Here is a 24262-nt window from a genome sequence, read left to right on the forward strand (position 1 = left end):
GATTTTTAATCATTTAAAAAGTTATATGACTTCAGTTGGTAACCATACTGCAATCATTAAATTTAAAGATTAAAAAGTAGCAGCAGCATAAGATTCTGTGTGCCAGCCAGTCTCTGCGTTTTATTTATATTTAATTCAGTATAGATTTTGTTGAAAATATCCATTAAACTTTGCATCTTTTACAGAAAGATAATTTCCAATATTGGCCTTGTTATGAGATTTCGCTGCATAACGAAAACGCGTAACACATTTCAAAGTACACTCAAACCTCTTTTTGTGCTGTAGATAAAATCATAAAAAAAAGTAAAAATGACGTATGTACATACATATTACACATTTTAATTGTTGAGATTGAAATCGCACAAAAAAAATTGCATAAAACAAAACGCACAAATAAAGTATCGCATAAAAAAGGACCACATAAAAAGGTTTAAGTGTAACTCAACTCAGCAAATATATTTTGTTTTGTTAGAAGTTATATTGCGTCACTAGCATACTTTCAAGTATCGCATAGTAATTAAAGTTAATTTATTAACGCGTTAAAAATCGTACAGACAGTTTTTTTTTTCTCACTATAACAAAAGTTACAAATGAAATCTAAGTTCCTATTTGAAAAATCATTTTTATCATTTTTTTCAAATATGAACTAAATTTTATTTTGAATAGAGTATTTTATTTACAAAACATAACATAATACTTGTTTTTTTCTTAATTTTACAGTTGGTTTTTGGTTATATTATTAACTGTTAATAAATTTTTTCTTATTTATTTTGTGAACTCTTTTTAATAACATTTCTAAACAATAAAGAGTTTTTTTTTATTATTTATCAGTTACCGATAAAATATTCGTGATCGTAATTTATTTTCATAAATTAAACGAACGTCAATAAATTTTTATGTTATTGAAATGACAATAAACAAAATCTCTTATTAATAAAATATTTACATCAAAATAAATCATGTATTTTTTAAACTATTATGACAAAAAATAATTTATGTTTAAAAGAAATTTATATATTTAATTCCTTAAGATAAAACTTAAAACACTTTATTTTCTTTAACTAATTTTTAACAACAACAAAAATTATTAAACCAACTGTTTCTTTAACAAAAAATCTATTAGTTTACAATTGTTGTTAAATGTTTTTACTTACTACTTTATTTCTTCTGAATAAATGTCACATTATACGATATCAAAAGATAATTTTAATATTCTAAAAGATAAGAGTTTTAGCGTAACGCAAAACTGCTGAACGCATAGGCCAATCGCCTTTTCCTGCAAAATGCGAGCTGCAATGCAAAACGCTTCTTAACAAGGCCTGCAATATGCATTGTATTTCGATTAATAACATAGAAAGTTCTTTAGTTTAAATTATTCAAAGTGTTAACAGGTTTTTAAAATACTAAAAACCCAATGGCAATGCTGGCGTGCTGAAAATGCTGAGCTTCTCAATATTGTAACAGCTCGGCAACTGTCAACAGGAGCTGAATTGTATTTTTTCAACAGTAATGTTAAAGCTTATTGGTATTTTAAACTGCTCTCAGATATACTTTAACGAATTTTATTTGTTGATTTTGAGTAAAAACAATTAGAATCATTTTATTTAGTTTTAAAGTTTGGCCTGATTTGCTTAGCTGTGCAAACATTGTATTTGGCTAGGCTGAAGTTGATTCCTTGTGAAGATTTTGTTTTTACCATAAGTACATAACTGTAGGATAAGCTAAATGCACAAATGTCTTTTTTTAATGAGAAAAATATTGTTATACTATTTAAACAACTTTTGTATTAAATCTGATGGAAGCATTAAATCATAGTATTAATTTTTCCAACAACAACCCAACAACAACAACAACTGCTTTTTAGTGTTTTCAGAAGTGAATGGCAAACTAACTTTTGCATGTGCCTCAGTAATAGAATTTTGTAAGAATTAATTTAAATATCCTTAGATTGATCCTTATTATTTTGATGCTATTAGTTCTGTGAAAAAGTGGCAATTGCAAAGAAGTGTCACATAAGTGGTCATAAAAATTTAAGACAAAAACACTACAACAGGGTACATGTCAACAATTTGAAATAGATTTATAATTTCAAAAATTATAGGATGCAGCGGTGAAATAAAAAAATAGAGAAAGTAACTAAAATAACAAAAAGTTATAAAATAAAAATTTTTTTGAGAAAAGATAATAATTATACTTTATTCTTCTTAAAAAACATTCAACTATAGTGCTTTATTTACACTTTTAACATTTGGTTTTCTAATAAATCTCTTTGATAAATGTTGAAATCTTTAAGCATTAGTGTTTGTACTAAAATAATAAAATAAAAAATCAAAATATAATTTAATAGTTTAATTTCATTTATTTTTATCAGCTTTAAATGTTTTAACAACTTTTTTTTTGTGACATCATAAGTTGCTAACATAATAGTCAACAACTTTATTTTCTAAACCCAGTACAAACTTGCATGTAAATGCTGAACCTGTTATATTGTGCATAATATACTTTATAATGAGAATGCTTCTATTTTTTGCTTAATTGTCTTTAATTGGATGCGCTTCATTAAACTTTAGTTTTCCAATATTACATCTAAACATTTTGGAGGTTTTGAGGAAGAACATTTAGTTTTTTATTTATATTTTTGTAAGCATAAAAAGTTTTTCAACATTTTTTATGATAATAGGTTATTCATTAATGTTTTAATGACAAATACATGTTTATCATGCTAAAATGTATGTTTAACTTGCATAACAATGCATATTGAGGTTGCATTACTAGTTTTTTTTACATTAATCCAATTTTTCCATTTTTTATTATTAGCACTTTTTTGTTAAAAAATAAATATTTATAAAAATAAATTAATCTAATATTTTAACAAAATATTAAACTAATATTTTGTTAAAATATTAGAATAATTTATTTTTTTCATAAGTTTACAAAACTATGGTAAAAAAAATTTTAACATAAAGCTATAATTAAAAAAATGTTTAAATGTAGAACTTTGTTAATATTTTAAATGTAGTATTTTGTTAATATTTTAATCTGATTTATAGTTTTGTTGATAGAAAAAGCTTCACTTTTACTTTTATCTGTGAAGTTTGCTAATTTTAAAATTTTGTTCAAAATTGCATTTTTGTAAATTTCCATCAAGGTAAATTATTCAAAAGTTTAGGTATAAAATTTACTTACAAGTTTTTATAGTATTTTCTTGATCAAATCATGAAGTATCAAACCATGACTTTCTTATCAATATAATACCTACATTAACAATAATTGTCAAAGAAGCCGACAGAGTTGGTAATTAATAAACTTATAAAAATTGAATAAAACCAGAGAGTTTTTGCAATATCAATATTTAAAAGATTTTTAGAACAAATTTAATGCAATAGATTAAATGGCATGCTCCATGTTCAACTGTTACACTCACAATAAGTTTATCAAAAATTCTCCCATTTAAGCTCTTAGTCTGAGGAAAACAAGCTGAAAAATTATAAACATGACAAAAATACAGCAAACTTATGACCAAAAATGTCATTTAACTTATGTTACAAAGAAAAGCAACATAAAGAAAAGTTTCAACTTTTAGGTTGAATTTCTACAAATTGTTATTGTGAATTATACTGGAACTTTCACCAAAATGTTGTGAGCTCTTAGTTGTATAAGAATTCAATACTTATAACAAAAGTAAAGAAAATTGAGTTAAAAGTGCTACTCAGGAAAGTAGACATATTACCATGACACTATACACTTAACTTCCATAACATCACTTATATTACTGTACAGTTGCAAGGAAAGATTACCTCCATATCTCTGAGAGCTCATATCTCTGCAACAAAAAATACTAATGGGCTGGTAGTTTATAAAATGGTTTTATTTAGTGTTTCAAAAAAAATAGCCAAACCCGTTTTAGGTTTCTAGTAAGTTAAATAAACCCAAATGTGACCATGGTTCTCTTTACATTAGAATCTAAATATTTTTATAGCCTTCTCAATCAAAACAATTTGGCAGTTGCAATAAATAATAATTCAAACTTCAAACTAAGATTAGGAGGTTACTTCGAACTAAGAACTATGCAAAGTTTGAGCTTATTTTGACAATATTTAGTGGTGGATTTATTTAGCTTTTATAAAGTTTTATTGGTGGATTTATTTAGCTTCTATAAATTCATTTGAAGTTAAAAAAACGATTTTAAATATTTGCTAAGAATTCTTTTGTAAATTTAATTTTTTTTTTTTTTCTTTAAACAAGTATAAGATTTATTTAGGTCCTATACTTGTTTAAAGAAAAAAAAAAATTTTGTTTCTTTCTATCATTCTTTCCGTGATACATGTTTTGAAGACCTATAACAAACTTTTGAACTCAACAAGTCTTTAACTCTTTATTACTATTGCTTTAGAGGTAGTTATTGTAAAAAGTAGATTTAGGGGCAAAATTTAAGTTTCCAAAATTTTGTATCTATAATATTTTGTATCTATATATTTTGTATCTATATATTTATATTTTATAAAGAACAATCTTTACCAAATGTGACCCTAAAAAAGATATTGTTAAAAACATCTTATAAAGTGCCTTTTTTTCACTTTTCATTAAAAATTTTAGTAATTTTAACAATAAATTTAAAAAAATTGAAAAAATAAATGTGTTTTTCTCAATCAGTATTTTAAAGGTTTATTTATTGCTACTACAGGCCAAAAAATTATTTTTTTGTCATAACCCAAGTGATAATATAAAAAATTAATCTCTATTATATCAAATTTTAAAAAAATGGACAATCAATTTAGTGTTTAATGTACTATTTGATTGGTTGTAAGTGTCTTTTTCTTTGTTTGCCTAACATATTTCTATTGTTTTTGGCAACTTAAATAATGTTCTTGAAGATAATTTCTTTGTTTATTAGTTCCCAAAAAGTCACTACAAAGCTTTATTTCATGTAAAGCAAAATTGTTTACAATATATTAAAAGTCACATTTTTCAAACCAAGAAAAATTTCGCTTTTTTGCCATTCATTTAAATCTTTAATATTGTTGAAGGTATAGGTGCACTTAGCCATCATGGAGTATAACAAAAACTGAACAATCCTTTGCAGCTTAGTTAGATGTTGCCTAGCAAAGACTGTTCCTTTAGGTAGCTGACTGATTTTCTTGTTTAACTGTACAAGTTTTGTAGAGTATAACAATTTTGACATCCACCTTGCATTGTGCAAACCAAAGTCTATAAAATCCAGACAAAACAACATTTTTCCCACTACTTAGATAAAGCAATTTTAATTGAATGAGTTTTCTATTATCACCTCTGTTGAAATTTTGACTCATTGCTTCTTAGCAAAGGTTGGCAATGAGAATTTTTTTTTTTTTATAAAAGACTGTAAAATTTGAGAATGTCAAGGTCTTCAATAGTTTAACAAATTAGATGCTCAAAGTTTTTCTTAAATCGTAAAACCAAACAATGCATTAACTATTTTATAGCTTATAATACTGATAGTTTAATTTTAAATTTTAAATAATAGTTAAATATTTTACTAAATAACTTTGTTACCTAAAGATTTGAATGATTTTTTAAGAAAACCTTTTGGAAAACTATTTGATTTGAATTATAGTTAAATACACCTTAGTTCTTCACCTTCCTGTTAAAAGTTTATTATTAAAATATTTCAATAACTTTGGTTGATTTCAGAATGCAATGTAGTATAAACACAGTTGTATCAGTTTTTAAGGTTTTGCAAGAATGCTGCTTAGTTTTATAACTACATCCAAGTTCATATACATTATGATCAAAATAAATTTTTACTGTTTCCATTAAAGTGTTGTTAGAACATCTCAAGATATTTGATTGCTGTTCTTTTTCTTTATGAATTTTTTCTTGTTCAGCAACTTTTCTGTCATAACACTCTTTTTCCATAAGGTTACGTTTAAGATTAACTAAGCCCACAGATGCCTTTCTATCAGTGATAATGCTGATCAGAAACTGTTTATCCTCTGCATCAACCAATTTGTTAAGCATATTTCATGATCATAAACTCATTAAATAATCTCATGATTTCCTCTGCCATTTTATTTTGTTTAATTATTTATATTCTTGCTTGATTATAAAAGTTGATTTAATTGTTCCATTTGCAGCCTCTCTTTTAGTTAACAAATAAAATTGTGTCAATCTTGAGACTTTAATTGAAACCTGCTGCCAATAAGCATTATTCAATTTTCTTAGAATTTCGGATTCTTACTATTTATCATGAAACATACCACTTAAAAAATGTCAGGCTTAATCAGATCACATAAGGGCATTTTGATCACCCTAATGTCTATGTATATAACATGATAAAGGCATACTCTGGGAGGCAATTAATTTGGCTGTTTGTGACAAATGATGTTTTGTAATAAATAAAAATAAGTACAATGGACAATAAATTAAAATTATACATTTTTCTTGAAATACACATATAATGAATATGTTTTGAACAGAAACAATATTTTCATTTTTTATTATTTTTATTATTTGAAGTATTTTTGAAAACAACAAATGGCTCTTAAAAAAAAATGCCAAGACTGGCACTTAATTAAATTTAAGAAAATTAAAATAATTGCGAGCAGGATTGAATATCTTGAAAATAGTATTTTTTCATTTTAATAAAATTTTTGAAAAGACTTCATGTATCTTCAAGATTTTTTCAATATGAAAATGCATTTTATCTATCCCCTATACGCATGAGTGTCTTGACACATTTTACTTCATAGTAACAAATTTTATATGTTCATGGTGTTTCAGAAAATTCATTGTATCAAAAGACATTGTGCTGCTTCTCTTTTTTGGAGTGCAGCTTGCATTCCATGTGGTAATATTAGTCTAGTATTAGAATTACGCTATAACATATTTTCAAGAACCTGTGTTACAGCTAAAACATTAACTGTCTTCCCAATATCCAGTTCGCTTAAACAGCACAGCATCTTTGCTTTTTTTCATTGGCTTTAAGGTTATACATATTTAATTTTCTTTTACAAAATAATGAACTTATGTCTGCATTTGACAATAATGTAGTTTTACACAATTTTTGTAAAGCAGATCATATATATTTTATATATTAATTTTTGTAAAGCAAACTATGCATAATTTATATATTAATTTTTGTAAAGCAAACCATGCATATTTTATATATTATTCGAATCTTACTAAACAGTGGCCATATAAAAAATTCTTTTTGAATTTTTTATAGGAAAGAATTAAAGAGAAAGTTATAGCTAATTAAACATCATGCTTTAAACTGGAACTAAGATATCTGGTAACTATGCTATAACTTGTTATAATTGATTGTATATTTATTTAATATAATATAACTTAAGATAATATAAATAGAATGTAAATGTATAATTGTGTATATGGAATTATATATATGGAATATGTAAAATAATATATAGAATATAAATGTATAATTATGTATAATTAATTATATAAAAGAATTTTAAATAATGTAATATTGCATAGTTGAAAAAAGACTTATGTACTTCTTTGATGCAGCACATCAACAGTAGTAATAAGCTGTATTCATTCTTAAAATAGAAAAAAAATGTTACTTACTTAGTTGGTGACCTTCTCAATCCTAATTACTTTTATCTGAATAAGGAAATAACAATTTACTGTTGAGATTCACAGTACCTTTAGTTATTTTTTCAGATAAGTATTGTCTATTTTGTATATTGTCTATTTTGTATATTGTATATTGTCTAGTTATTTTTTCAGATAAGTAATGTCTCTCCTCATAATTTTCTGATTTATGCAATTCAAGTAATACTAGACTTCTCCAGACCTTTAATATAGTACAAAATAATATACAAAAATTTGCATATTTCAATTTTGTTTGTACAAAAAAGACAACACTAGAGGTGAAATCCAATTTTAGTACAAATAGCTAAGTCTATTAATATGTTAATAAATTTTTTTATGCTATAAATTCTAGAACTAAAAACATTTTGTCTCTTTCCTTCATCAAAAGACTCAGTTGTTCAGCTTGGATAATAAACTTGGATAATAAGTATTACTGTCAGAATCATAATTGTTTACATTTTCGATCTCAAGTAATGTTTCTATTTCTCTTTGAGATTTTGCTGCTAGTGTGGTGGTAAATTATAAAAATGTCCCTGCTATCAGCCAACTTTTTATTAATTTTTTTTTGATCGGTGAAAATTGATAAAAAACATTATGGCAATATCTCTGCAACTACACGGAGAGTTTTATCTCTAATATAATATATAATGGTTTTATTGTAGTAACTAGTGCAATTACTAGTGTACATAACTAGTGCAATTACTCAGGTTCTCCCAAAACAAAAGATAAAATTTAATTTCAACTAAATGGATAGAGCCCAATTAAAAATGAAGATAAAACACTTCAAAGATCACATAAAGATATTCTTTGAAACAAAAACAAAAAAAGTTAATTTTTTATTCAGCAAAAAAAAAAAAATTATTTTGCCTAAAAAAGAAGTGAAAATACATGATATTATTGAATTGAAGCGTTTTTGATACCCTGTTGCATAAACTGTAATTTTACTCTGTTGCATAAACTGTAATTTTAAGTGAATTTTTTTATTTTTGGAACCTGAAATTTTTAGTAATTTTTACATTTACAGAACAGTTAGTTCAGTTTTTTTAATGAACTTTTTTGTTTGTTAGCAATTTTTAAGCTCTTTAAGTTTTATAAGTATGTTATATTTATTTAAAATTTAAAAATTGTCGCTCTTTTCTTTAGAAGTGACAGTAAACCTTAACTTAATTTTTAAAGATGAAGACTATATAGAAGCGTATTCTTATCCCACAAAAAAATTATCTAATGTGCTAAAATACAAAATTGAAAATGCGGTAAAGTTTAACATTCAATCTTTATTACATTTAATCATTGTTGTTTTCACATTAATCAAACTGAGTGATTTTTAATACTTTTTTAGATCCAAGATCTTTATAACAAATTCAATAAAAGTGTACAGTTTGACTTGGTATTGAATTCTTTAAAGTATGTGATACATTTTATTGTTAAAATATGGAACTGCAAATGTTTTTACTAGTTATAAATTGTTAAATAAAGTAAAACTACCTCATAGAGAACTGAAAATATTTAATAATTTATTACTTTTTTTAAAAAAAAAGAAAAAGAAAATGAAACAGATGTTAAAGAGAAAATGAAAAATGTTGTTAAACAATTTAAAGTTTCCAGGGTAAATTATTGAGTTATAATAAAAGATAAAAATGAAGAGAAACATCAAGTGTAATTATCTATATTTTTTCAAGTTTATAAGTTTACTCTTTAAAAAACCAAATTCAAAAAAGCCTGTCTCCACAACAAGTGGTTTTAATATAAAATGCATTGCATTTTTTATTAAAACCACTTGTATATATATATATATATATATATATATATATATATATATATATATATATATATATATATATATATATATATATATATATATGTATATATATATATATATATATATATATATATATATATATATATATATATATATATATATATATATACACACACACTAAAAATTAAAGGTAGAAATTTTTAGTTAAGGTAGGATATGTGATATACCCTTAGTAAGGTATAATTTTTTACCTTATAAGGTAGAAAATTATACCTTACTAAAGGTATATCATATATCTTACCCTAAGGTAGAAATTTCTACCTTTATTTTTTAGTGTGTGTATATATATATATATATATATATATATATATATATATGTATATGTATATGTATATATATATATATATATATATATATATATATATATATATATATATATATATATATATATATATATATATATATATATATATATATATATATATAAATAGATAGATAGATAGATATATAGCTGAAGTATCTGGTAGCTTGGAGCAAAAACTCAAGAGAGTAATCTACTATTTTTTGGAAATAAAAAGAAAATTTGAAACTTGCTGTCTTGAGCTTAAAATTGGCTACTTCATCTTGTTGAATGAAAAGTTTATCTGTAATTAAATAACCCAAAGTTCTTATTATTTTAACTCTAATATAGAAAGCAGCATTTATATTACTTAAAATAAATTATGAAAAGTTATTTTGTATTAAAAGCTTTTTTCTCATTTTTTTATCAATTTTTTATCATTTTAATTTTAATTACACAACTAATGTTTGTTATAAAGATTGTCTTGGTTCAAACTGATAAGGTTAAATAGAATATTATTAGAATATTATCTTATTAGAAACACAAATTTCTTCTATAGTTTTTAACTATTTAAAACTTCATTACTTAACTATTTTATTTTTAACGATTTAACAAAAGCGTGTATACAAAATAAATGTGAAAGTAGAAAAACAACTAAAACAAAGTACTCTTTAATTTTTATTTCGAACCAAGTAATAACTTTAATACAATATTATAAGAAGATCAAACTTAAAAAAAAACATTCAAATTTTTCCTGTGGGAATTTAATAAAATTTTGAGCTTTTGCTCGAAACTTTATTAGATTCCCACAAAAATTCTCTTGGAGCCCGTCTGGGGCCTCAAACAAAACAAAAAAAAGTTAGCCAACTTACCCCACCCGAGGTACGTTGGCGCAAACTATAAAAATAATTATTAATTTACAACTAAGTGCAAAAACTATAGAAATCTTTTTGCTATATGTTTTGACAACAATTTTAAGCCAAAGATTTAATATTACTTTTAGCTGGTAACAAATATTTAGTACGTATAACAACCAAACCAGTTACCCACTTTTTATCTGTAGAAAAAAAAAAATTTCAAATATTGTTAAATATTAAAAAAAATTTATAAAAATATTTTTTCCATAGTAAATGCTATGAGCCAACTTACCCCGTAAAAATTTTGCCAAATTACCCCAAAAGACTTTTTTTTAATCTATAGCTCCTGAAAAATAGCAACTGTTTAAAAAAAGTATGACTGGAGAAAGTAAACCAATTGTGACTGGAGTTTTTAAAATCTTTTTTTTTTCTCATACGACTAACTATTTTCTTTGTAAAGTAAAAAGGAAGCGATGTTCCAAAAGTTGCGTTTTTGTCCTAAAAACACGTAAATCCTACTCTCTCATGCGCATGCACAAATTTTAACAATACTATAGTGAATGATCAAATGGTCAATTAGGAAGGTTCTGTGTAATTTTTGTCGCTTTCTGATAAAAGGCTCGGAAGATAAACGCAGTTCGTTAACTTACCCTTGCTGCCAAGTTGCCCTGGTCTTTCCAATTTTTCTTTTACATTTATTTCGTGTACACGTTTTTTAACTAGTTTTTTTCATGTTTTAATTTGTATAATTATTTAAATTTTACTTAACAATCTCTGAACTTAGTTATTTAAAACAATAAGAAAAGATCATAGTGGAAGTTGGAAAATAGTTGTGATGTACTAAGGCGCAAATTATTTACTAATAATCGAGTTTCTCGATGTTCTATTTCCTAAAAAAAAATACGGTTAAAATGGCGTTTTTTCAACTATTTGTCATTACTATCATGACTTTCATTACAGTGTGGTAAGAATTTAAATTAAACTTGTTATATGTTGTTGTTGTTGTTGTTTTTATGCTCTTTTAATTAAAGATATATGCTTACAATACTTAGAAATTTAGCAATCCTTTAGCAATCTCTTTTTTCGATCGCCTATTTTCGATTTCCTTTTTTCGATTGCTTTGATTAATTTTAAGGTTGTAAATAACTTAAAAAGCAATTTTAAGGTTAATAATAAAATCCTTAATAAAAAACATAACAAAAAAAATTAAACCAATACCTCGATATTTATTTTTTAAATATGTAATATTTTTATTCAAATTTGAACTTCTGATAACTGAACTCTTATATAAGTTGTTATCGTCTAACTATCGACTACTGAAAATAAAAGATCACCATAAAAAACAATTTAAGTAATGTAGTACATAATAGTACTTACTTTCCCCGGGTCCCAATCTGGGACCCAGAGCCTGGGTCCTAGATTGGGCTAAATATGGTTGGGAATTTAAAAAAAATATATATATATATAATTTTTAATTGTTTCCCAAATTGTTACTATTTTGTAGATAAAACACTTAGCTTTCTGATAGCGTAAAGCTATAGTTCTAAATTTAAATTTTTTTCAGTAGCGTAGTTTTTAAAAACGCAAGGAAATGTGGGAATTATATTTGGACAAACAAACAATTTGATAAGTAATCATTTTAAAAATCTTTACAGAGGTTGTTTGGCATGACTAATGAAAGTCATCATATTACAGTCAAATAGTCACCAGAATAACGCCTTTTTAACTGTATTTTTTGAGTAAATGAAATATAGGGCAACTCGATTATTAGTAACTTATTTGCGCCTCAATACGTCACAACTACTTTCCAAATGTCCACTATGATCTTTCCTTAATGTTTTAAATAGTAAGGTTGACTGATTATAAATAAAATTTTAATTTTATGAAAGTTTTTTTTTTCTTTCAGAGACGGAGAGGAAAGTCAGTAAAATTCTTAATAGATTAAATTTAATGATGACGTAGATAAGATCCTAATTCTTCATTAATTATTTGATGATTATAAGTAATCTATTAGTTATTGAGCTATCCATCAATTATCAGATGAGTTTGATTTAATTATTGATTTTTAAATGAGTCATCAATTCATCATTTTTTTAAATGACATTCTACCATTTGGTGAATGGTAGAATGTCATTTAAAAAAAAAGTTATGTTTTTAAAGATTTTTTTTTGACGATAGTTCCGAACCAATTGTTTATTAGTTGAGTTAAAATCATTCAAAATTCTTTTGTTAATCCTTTTTTTTTCTGAAAAAAGACGAGAGGTATAAACACTTCGTTTCTATTGTTTTAGCGTAATGCTTTTAGATGATTGGTTTAAAATACATTTTGATGATTAGTTAAAAATCAATCTAACTATTAAATATAAAATTTGTATTTTTTCTGTATTTTTTTAGTTTAAAAATGTAGAAATTTTTTTATTTGTTTAAAAATTTAGATATTTATTATTTATTTGTTATTTTAATTTTATAAATACGATATGATATGATTTGTAATATTAATACTTCTATATCATCTTATTTTACTAATCAGTTCTTAAATATAAATACTCTTTGAATTACTAAATATTTTAAACGTTATATATTTTATTTTTTGCATTTTGTTAAAACATTTTATTTGATGAATATGCATTTTTTTGGGGGGGGCTTAATGATAAGATGAATTTTGTCTTCTTCAAGCCCCAGTCATGTAAATATTTGTTTTTATAAATTACGAGTGTAAATTATTTTCAATCGGCAAATACAATACTAAAAAAAAAAAAAAAAAAAAAAAAAAAAAAAAGATATTTGGTAGTTTTTTTAGGAATTTTGTATTATTTATTTAAATCTAGCTGTTTGCTAGAAATTTTCGTTTATAATAAAGAAAACACTTATACTCTATAAAAAAAGCTGGATATATATAAATAAATATTGTATCTTGAGGGTGTTTTTTTGATATCATTTTCCCCTATGTCATTGAGCTAAATAGGTGTTACACTATATTTGGAAATGTTGAAACTCTTCTTAGGTTGCTGAGCAAAGTTTAAAAAGCAAATCGCAGTGTGCTTGATATTATCGATTTATTTAGGCGGATGATTTGATCTGCATTTACTCTAAATTTCTGCGGTTAAATCAAAAATAAATACATGCCTGTTAATTTTTTTTTTACCCCAGCCTTTCGTAAAGCTTTTGCTGTCCGCATATTTCTGGTCTGGATATAAGTTGGCTTCGGCATGCATGTCATGACATGCTTCGCATTCATGACAGTTCCCGGTTATGCAAGTTCGCACGTAAACTTTTTTTTCTAATAGCTATGATTTTAAAGGAAAACCATTTTTTGTATAAAAAATCAATTACTAAAGCTTTCTGCAATACTAGTGGTAGAACTAGAAAAAATATAAAAAAACTCAATTTAACCTTAGTAAGGCCTTTAGCAACGGTAAACAGTTTTTACTTTGGTATTTTCCACAAAAAAAAAACATTATTTAATGATTAAAACAACCCAATAAAATAATTGCAATGGTTTTAGAAACCGTTATAAGAATGCAACAAAATAAATTAAGTATTATTCAAGCTTCATGTTGTGCAAGTGCAAGAAAATTAATTAATAAAGGAATTCTATAAATAATGATTTCGTAATAAATTCTATAAATAATTATTTCGTAATAAATAGTTAATTAACTTTATCGGGTATTATTCAAATGTTTAGGTGTTCAGACTGATACAGTTTTGAAATGGATGATGAAATTGAAAAAAAATCTATTCTTCTAAACAGAGTAGCAAATTTGAAGGGAAAGATAATTATTGTAGGAGAAGCTTTAAAGAGACTGCAAGAATGATAATTGGTTTCAGAGAAAATGGTTGAGTATATCGAGATATGAAAAACTTTAGTCGCTGTATGAATTTGCAATGTTTGGCAGCTACTCCATTTAGAAAACTAGAAATAGCTAAAGGTTATGGTAAAACCGCTAGAAAATGTATGAAACGCGTGGCAACTAAAGTAAAAGATAACCATGTTGACAATAATGTTAATAAAACATGTTAAAATCTATGATGCATCGCAACGACGTGGTCATTTTTCTCTTCATCGATTTATATGTATTAAGTTTGTTGATTATAATGTAATGTCAAAGTTTTTCATGGGCTGTAGAATATAGAAAAATAAAAAAGGCTCACCACAACATAATGCTTGGAAAGATAAACATTCATGTCATATTAATCATAAACAATCTTTTGGATCAATGGAAGCAGCTGGTGCTATTAAACGGTAATTAAAAATAGTAATATTATGTGATTAGTAGTATGCAAATCTATTATGGTTTAGTCATAAAAATAATACAAATTTTATGTAACAATTAAAATTTGCATTATGCGCTATTTTGTTGCCTTGTACTTGATATCTAAATCAAGAGTTTCGCCACTGTTTTTGCCCATGAGCTAAAATTAGTCGGTCTCTAAATCAATATGGAAAACTACATAGTACTTCAAAGTGTAAAGAACACATAAATTTACAACTATGAATTAGTTACCTTTTAAAATCAGTGTTTACTGACCTAAATTAATGTTAAAATGTGAACATGGGCAGACCAAAATACAAATAAAAGTTTCAATGCATTGGTTGGAGTTGTTAAAATAATATATTTAATTGTCAACAAACTATTGAAATGAGTTTTATTTCATCAATATTACATTATAATGATGGTAGAGATGGTTTTTAAGATACTTTACTTTTCATTCGACTATCAGGAATTATTACTTAGGGGAAGGGCTCAACCGCATATGGAGGCACAACCGTTTTTTTACATTTTTCCTTATGATAAATATTAAATAATATGGCAAAAAAAACTTACCTTGCATTAGTAAAACAGTTACCCTCATTTTGTTTATGTCAATAAAAATGACGTTGCGTTCCTGAAAAGTTGTTGAAATATTATATTTACATCATATTTTTCCAGACCTTTTTTTTTGTGGATTGAGCAAAATTGATTTTAGTATTAAAGATATGTGCTCTTCGGTTGTGCCTCACAATGGCGGCAAAACCGTTTAATTCACTAAACTGTATATTTTGTGTAATAACATTTTTAAAACCGTTTTATTTTTTTTTTTGACTGTTGCAACTTAAAGGTTATCAATTTGATTATTAAAATGAACTGTTAAAAAAAAAATGTTGTTTTTATTTTCATGTAACATTAATCCAAATGTTACGGAGGTGGTTATGCCCTCACTTCCCCTACTTAGAGTAGGGGAAGTTGGGGCATAACCATCTCCACTTTCCCTACTCTAAGTAGGAAAAGTAAGGTAATGTTTTTGTAGACGGTAGAGAAAAGTAAGGTAAACATTTTGTTGACGGTAGAGTAGTCCCCCTACTCTACCTTCAACAAAATGTATCAAGTTGAAAATGCAAAAAAATTGGGTAAAAAAATGTAAAAAGTAGAATAAAAGTGTAAGAGCGATAAATAAACAGATAATCTGATAAATAAAAGTGTAAGAGCGATAAAGAAACAGATACTCTGATAAATAAAAGTGTAAGAGCGATAAATAAACAGATACTCTGATAAATAAAAGTGTAAGAGCGATAAATAAACAGATACTCTGATAAATAAAAGTGTAAGAACGATAAAGAAACAGATACTCTGATAAATAAAAGTGAAAGAACAATCAAGAAACAGATACTCTGATAAATAAAAGTGTAAGAGCTATAAATAAACAGATACTCTGATAAATAAAAGTGTAAGAGCGATAAATAAACAGATACTCTGATAAATAAAAGTGTAAGAACGATAGAGAAACAGATACTCTGATAAATAAAAGTGTAAGAACGATAAAGAAACAGATACTCTGATAAATAAAAGTGTAAGAGCGATAAATAAACAGATACTCTGATAAATAAAAGTGTAAGAACGATAAAGAAACAGTTACTCTGATAAACAAAATCAAATTAAAACATCATATTATGTATCAAAAGATTTTTAAACATAATGTATTTTAAATTTTTTATATTTTACAACATTCTTTTACTAAACATTTAATTTTTTGAAATCCATGTCGAAAATAATCTAAAGATATACGGACAAAGAAATCATTAAAACATTCTTCCACCATCGAAATATGCTGCAATAGAAATGACAAACTACCTAAAGCTATGGATACGCGTTTACTCAGTGAATAATCTAGTAGCAGCAGAAGTTAGGTATCACGTAAAGCCAGATTTAAGAATACAGTATGCACAAAATGACAGCATTTAATGAAATTTGTGAAAAATTACAAAGTATAAGAAAAGAATTGTTAGAGTAGTACACGTTGTTTAAGTTTCATTCAAAATTGATGTCAGTCATTGATTATGATCATTTAAGAAGAAAAAGATTAAAATTAAGAGAGGAAAAGTGTTATTTTGACAGCCACAAAACTTTTTAAAAATATCTTAAAAAACACGATCCCTACTCAATTGCAAATCCTTTCAAAGATGACATCTTAAACATATGTACTTTAATTACTAAAAGTATTTGTTAACGAACTAGTTTAGACATCTTTAAAACAGGTTTCAGTGCTTTTATTATTACAAGCTTTTTTTTCTGGAATATGTACTAGGTCTATAACGCAACTGCAGTTCGCACCAGTGGCGGAACTACTGGACGCAGGACCCTGCGTTGCGGGGGGGCCTACCAGCTATAGGGGGCCCTCATATAAAAAAAATTATACTCTCAATAATATTTATACTATAAAACTCTTTTCCGCAAGTATAGTGGGCCCTAAAATATAAAACTTGGATAAAAAAAATGTCATCCATCGTATTAAAATATATTGTTCAAAAATTTATTTTTGTATTGGAGTGCGTAGTTTACATTTAAACGAAAAGTTGTAACCTTTTTAAAATTGCATACGCAATTGAGAAATAAAGTACGATTATCAGCTGCGAACTGCCAGATGTTATTGTATAGTTAATTTTTATACCGTTATGTTGTGTATGAATTAGACAATTAGACTGAATTCGGTAAAAGTAATAATTTGTTGCGTATAAATTTTTTTAAACTGTAAGAAGTTCTTCAATTTTTAAGTTCTTAATTGCATATTCAATATTTTTAAAATATAAACAATATTATTTGTTATTTCGTTGCATATCAAGGATAATGATTCTATAATCCTTGTTGCATATACAAATTAACTTTTAAATGTATGTTCTCATTTTCAATTTTATATTAAATCTTCCGTTGTATTAAGTTAACTTTTCATTTCTTATTTTATCTGAATTACTAGTCTCCAATTTATTTAATCGTGTTACGAATAATAAAGTATTGTTGCACGAGAGTTTATTACTTCACTGATATATTTAATAAAAGGTAATTAATAAATTTGTAATAATTAAAAATTTTACAACAGGTACTGAATTTATAAATTTGTAATAATTTAGATTTTGACTCATAATAATGGAAAAGAAATTAAGTAGTACAAGCGGTGCAGCAAAAAGAAGAAAGTTAAAAGAAACAAAAGCTACTTTAGCTAAATTGCCGAAGCTAACAACGTTTTTGAAACCAATCGAAAAGCGAGCGGAAACGGAAGTGGAAAGTCAAAACTCTGCAGAAGTGGTATGTATAAATCAGTCAGTAGAACATGATGATATCGAAGAAAACATTGCTACTGGTAATAAAAATGTGAACGAAGAAGATGTGAATAGGTCTCCGAGAAACCACCGAAATGAAGACAAGGAAGATTCAAACTCTGATACGAATGACGCCATTGAACAAATTAATTTAGAAAAATCAAGTGAATTATTTTCTACTGACATTGCAAATTTTCATGGTAAAATACTAACAAAAGATATTAAGAAAATAATTGTATTATCGGAATTGTGTCACCCAAAAGGTCCTTTTATACGCGACCCCTTGCAAGAAAACCGTAGGTTTTCCATGGAATATTTTAAAACTACCACAAAATATGGATCTATAGAAAGAATGTGGCTTTGCTATTCCCCAAAACTTGATGCCGTTTATTGCGAGCCTTGTTGGCTTTTCTCAGAAGAACGAAAAGCAAAGGATAACTGGCGTGAGCATGGTGTCAGAGATTGGCGTGGTCTTTCTGAAAAAATTAAAATTCACGAAAATAGTCAACAACATATATTTGCTTGTTGCATTTATGAAAAATAGCGACATAATGAAACAATTGATAAAAATATAGAAGAACAAATACGATACCAATCAAATTTTTGGGTGCAAGTCTTAGAGCGGATAGTAAATATAACATTAGCACTTTGTAAAAATTCTTTGGCTTTTCGTGGTCATCGTGAATCATTTGACAATGAATATAATGGTAATTTTTTAACCCAAGTTCAACTTTTAGCTAAATATGATAATGTTATGAAGCAAGTTTTGAGTATGCCAAATGGATCTATAAAATATTTAAGCCATCAAATTCAAAATGAAGTCATACATTGCCTTGCAACGCATTTAAAAGTCACTCTTACTGCTGATATTAATAGTTCACCTTTTTATTCAATTATAATGGATACAACACAAGATATTACTAAAAGAGATCAGCTCAGTCAAGTATTTAGATACGTAAAAATTATTAAAAATGAAAAAGATGAAGCCACATCAATTGAAATTAAAGAAGTTTTCTTGGGATTCACAGAAATATATAACCACACTGCTGCTGGACTACATGAAGAAATTTTAAATCTGTTAGAAAAATATCATATAAAATTAAGTAACTGCAGGGGTCAAGGTTATGATGGTGCGAACGTCATGAGTGGGATATACAATGGGGTTCAGGCCCTTTTTAAGAAAAATCAACCCAATGCTATGTATATGCATTGCGCACCTCATAATTTAAATCTTGTTATTAACGATGCGGTTAAATGTTGTGTTGAAGTTGCTTCATTTTTTGTAATGCTAAAAGATGTGTATTCATTTTTCGGAAATAGCATAAACAGGTGGGATCTACTATCCAAATATACAGGAGAATCACAAATAACATTAAAAAGGTTAAATCCAACGCGATGGGCAGGATGATATACTTCTCTTTTCGCCGTTAAAATTCGCTTTCTTGATATAATGAAAGCTCTTTCCGAGATATCAATAACAAGTACAAAACGTGAAGAACGCGAAGAAGCCGTACGAATACAAAAAAATATGAGCAGTTTCGAATTTGTTTTTTTATGCGTGCTTTTGTCTAAAATCCTTAATGAGGTACATATACCATCAAAATTGCTGCAAACTAAAAATTTAGATCTAACGACAGCTTCAGGTTCTCTAGAAAATGCCAGCAAAAATTTAAAACAATATAGAAAGATGTTTGATTCAGCAAAACCTGAAGCGGTAGAAATAGCAACTACGTGGCAGATTCCTGAAATATTTTTTCAAAAAAGAAGAAAAATTGTGAAAAGGCATTTTGACGAATTATCTACAGATCACCGTTTTGATAGTAGTGAGGAAATTTTTCGCATCAATATTTTTATAAAAATTTTGGACGTCGTTATCAACCAACTCGACAATAGATTTAAAGGAATGCAAGAAGTGGTACAATTATTTTCCTGCATCCATCCAAATAAGTTAATGGTAATGAAAGAACGTGAGATCATAAGCTGTGCAGAAGCCATTCAGAGAAAATATAGTGAAGATATAACAACTGAATTTCCGCTGCAAATGGTTATAGTAAAGTCAATGCTACACGATGAAATATCAAAAATATCATCTATACGTGAATTGGCTGACCTTTTAATAGTAAAATTGTCAACTATAGCTGCAAACGTTCCACAAGTGATAACAGCATTGTTATTGTTTCTTACATTATCTGTTACTGTTGCATCAGCTGAACGTTCTTTTTCGAAACTTAAAATAATAAAAAATTATTTACGAAATACCATTGGTAAGGAACGTTTAAGCGACCTTGCAATAGTTTCTATTGAGGCAAAAGCGGCTGGAAAAATGGAAATGAAAAACGTCATTACCGATTTTGCCAATATGAAATCAAGGAGGAAAGTTTTCACTATTTAAGTTCGGTTAAGTTTTAGTTTCGTTTTGAAGTTATCTTTATCTTTATTTATTTTTTTGTTTTTAAATATGATATATGAAAAAAATATCTATTTAATATGTGAAGCTTTATTTTTTTTAAAAAAAACATTCTTTTGCGGGGAGGGGGGGGGGCCAAATTTTGAAGTTCCGCCTCTGGTTCGCACTAAACATTGCCGTTGAAAACCAACTTTTATCAAAATAGTTAAAGGTTCTACTATCAAAACTGGGATTCGGTGTTAGTTATGACAAGGTAAGTTTTGTTTTATGACTGTATATATATAGATATATACATATATATGAATATATGTGTATATATATATATATATATATATATATATATATATATATATATATATATATATATATATATATATATATATATATATATATATATATATATATATATATATATATATATATATATATATATATATATATATATATAGATTGCTATTATGATATTATATGATATTAGTTTGCTAAGCTGGTATGGATAAAAAACAAACCATTTTTTTTAAAAAAAAACTATTTTAAAAAATAAACCATTTTTTATCAAACTTATGAACATCATGAATAACTTCTTGCACTGTGGTCTAAGAAATTATTTGTGCAGAGAAATCATCTTTTCTTCAGAAAAATTACAATTTACTGCTTAGCAGTTATTCTTTATTTTGCTTTTTGATCCACCATTTTGAACGCTCAACTAAAAAAATATGATAAGTTAAACAACTAAAAAGTTGATAAAATCATCTTTTTAATGATGCATAAATGTTTTTATATAAAATTTTTCTAAGTTAAACATAAATTTTACAGCACTAATTGATCATGCATCATTTAACATAAATTATCAATAATTTTTAATAACAGTATTTTTAACAATTTTTATTTAGTTACCATATCATCATTGAGCCTCTATTTGTTTTTCATAAATCCTTCATTTTTTATTTATTTGTTAATTTTTTATTTTATTATTTTATTATATAAATAGCAATATATATATGTATATATATAAATATATATATATATATATATATATATATATATATATATATATATATATATATATGTATATATATATATATATATATATATATATATATATATATATATATATATATATATATGTATATATATATATATATATACAGTGGCGGCAAAAAAGTCATGCACACAACTGAAAAATAACACTTTTTTACTATTTACACATATAAATTTTACTTAAAAAACACTTATAACTGTCCTAAATGTTAGCAACATGAAATATAAAAATAAAAATGATGATATGTTTAATATTTTGTATGACCGCCTTTGGCTTTGAGGACATGCATGATACGCCGTGGCATGGACTCGACCAATGAATTTTAGGTTTCTGGGGTGATGCTTTCCCACGTTTTATTCAAACACCTCCAAAAATCTTCCAAACCAGTGGGTTTGGATACCTGCAGCTTTCGGAAGATGATCTCCCACAGATGTTCAATGGGATTGAGGTCAGGGCTCTGAGGAGCCCACTCCAAGACTCGTACACGTTTGGAGGTTAAAACACATACTGAAAGGAGCATGTGATCTCTTAGGACTCCAATGTACTGGTCCTGGTTCATTGCACCTACACAGCGGTACAATTGACCTATCCCGGACCATGATATGCAACCCCAAACCATGATAGACCCTCCTCCGTGCTTCACAGTTAATCGGTCACTTTTGCTAAAATTTTATTTAAACAAAAAGTTTTAATAAGTATCATGATGTAAAAGCAAATCAATTTAGATAAATATGAATACATCTATCTAAGCGTGTAATAAATATGAATCCATCAATCAGAACGTGTAAAAAATATACATCTATCTATCAGAACATGTAAAAAAATATGAATACATCTATCAGAACATGTAAAAAATATGAATACATCTATCAGAACACGTAAAAAATAAGAATACATTAATCAGAACATGTAAAAAATATGAATACATCTATCAAAACGTGTAAAAAATCTGAATACATCTATCAGAACATGTAAAAAAATATTTTTGTTTGATGACATTTTTGTGCGCGTAAAAGGGATTTTTGGTGCATCAGTTTGAAGAAAGCATATTTTCTAATTTAAAACTACCTAAATTTTAAATGATAAACTAGTTTTAAAACTTTTAAAAATAATATTTTATAAAGTTTTTTATTCTGAATCTAATAGTATTATTTTTATTTTATTATGTTGTAAAATAAGTACGTTGTTTGATAAAAGATAATATTGGTAATTTGCTACTTAAGTCGATCAATAATTAATGAATGATAAATGATTTTTTTGGCAAGTAGTAACCAATAAGTGTTTTTAATTCTTTAATAACTTTTCTCAGTAATTAATAAAATAATGATCAACGATACTACTTTCTCTTCAAATTTTTTTCTATTTCTATTTCTAAAACATTTTTAAAATTGCAAGAAACAATACGATGAGGCCAAAGGTGATAACTTAAAAGCTTCACATATTTGAAACTACGATAGCTGTGGTTTTAGAGGCGACAATGAAAAAGTTTCAATTTTATGCCAAAAAGGTACTAAGCACGCTCTCAAACTTACAGGAAACAATGATAAAAGTTAATTGTACCGTAAACAACTGCGTCAATGCATTAGGCTTCCCCTTACCTCCTTTCGTTATTTGTAAATCAAAAAGATACTTATACTGATCATGTTGCAAAAATAGTTTTTTTGCACAATGAATAATAAGTCAAACAATTCAGGATGAATGGAGAAATCGCAATTTATTGAGTGGTTGGAACGGCTATTTATATCAGCAGTTAAACCAATTGGCAGAAAACACATTCTTGTATTAGATGCTCAAAGTACTCATGTGTCATGATAAGTTATTGAAATATGTAAAGATAACGACTTCTGATTGGTTTGCCTTCGAGCTTATTTAAGTCATATTTTTCAGCCGCTAGACGTTGGAATATATTGTCACATTAAACTTACCGAGAAAAACGTATTAAAATCATATTACGAATCATCAAAATGTAAAATGTTGATAAAAACTAATCTTCTAAGTTTATTATAATACTTTATATGAAAGTGGTAAGTGCTTCACCAAAACACATGCATTCAATGCGTTCAAAAAAACCTGGGTTATTTCCTTTCAATAAATTTAATATTGACCTATCAAAATTGAAAATAACAGAAACATTTGAAGATCCAGCACAAAAGCTGTAGTTTCTAAAACCACAATTAGTATTGACTATATCATTGACTGCACAGCGTTCATTTTTTTTTTTAACATCAATGTCAAATATTTCAGAATATTATAACAAAACATACACTTCAATTAAAATTGGTTTAGAATCTGCTTAAGAAGAATTACGTTAACATATTTTCTTTATAGCGTGCGTTTTTATGACGCCAAACTGTTTGTCCAAATATCAATCCTGTATCCATAAGCGTTTTTGAGAAGTTCTACAGTTTCTATGAAATGTGATGTATTTCTGTATATCAATCGAATCACGCCTTACGCTAATTTAAAAAATCTGTTTTTAGAACTCAGACTCTTTGGGACAATAATTTTTATTATATCACTAATGGGTTTCTCGCTATTGGCGTTTTAATTTCAAAGTTATAACTTGATAACTTGACCAATATATTTAAAAAATGGTATAAACATACCTATTAAACAAAATAACGCAAAGATAAATAAATAAAAATTACCAGCTTCTTGTTGGCTGACTCTCCGGTCAAGATAAAATCAAAT

At 26.3% G+C, this 24262-nt stretch overlaps 2 protein-coding genes and 1 long non-coding RNA gene across 3 annotated transcripts; all 3 read left to right on the forward strand.

Annotated features, from left to right (window-relative positions):
• The first annotated feature begins 7159 nt into the window (after positions 1 to 7159).
• Positions 7160 to 12632, forward strand: LOC136092318 (uncharacterized). Its single transcript, XR_010644339.1, has 4 exons — positions 7160 to 7270; positions 8737 to 8846; positions 8933 to 8997; positions 12456 to 12632. It is a non-coding gene; the product is annotated as an uncharacterized LOC136092318 (long non-coding RNA).
• A 5842-nt stretch (positions 12633 to 18474) lies between these two features.
• On the forward strand, positions 18475 to 19530 carry LOC136091889 (zinc finger MYM-type protein 1-like). The gene is made up of 2 exons (XM_065819602.1): positions 18475 to 18576; positions 18667 to 19530. Exons 1-2 carry the CDS (start codon positions 18475 to 18477, stop codon positions 19528 to 19530), a joined length of 966 nt encoding a protein of 321 aa, XP_065675674.1.
• A 42-nt stretch (positions 19531 to 19572) lies between these two features.
• On the forward strand, positions 19573 to 20514 carry LOC136091890 (uncharacterized). Its single transcript, XM_065819603.1, has one exon. It carries the CDS (start codon positions 19573 to 19575, stop codon positions 20512 to 20514), a length of 942 nt encoding a protein of 313 aa, XP_065675675.1.
• The last annotated feature ends 3748 nt before the right edge of the window (positions 20515 to 24262 follow it).

This window comes from Hydra vulgaris, chromosome 15 (genome assembly GCF_038396675.1).
Source record: "Hydra vulgaris chromosome 15, alternate assembly HydraT2T_AEP".
Lineage (NCBI taxonomy): Eukaryota > Metazoa > Cnidaria > Hydrozoa > Anthoathecata > Hydridae > Hydra > Hydra vulgaris.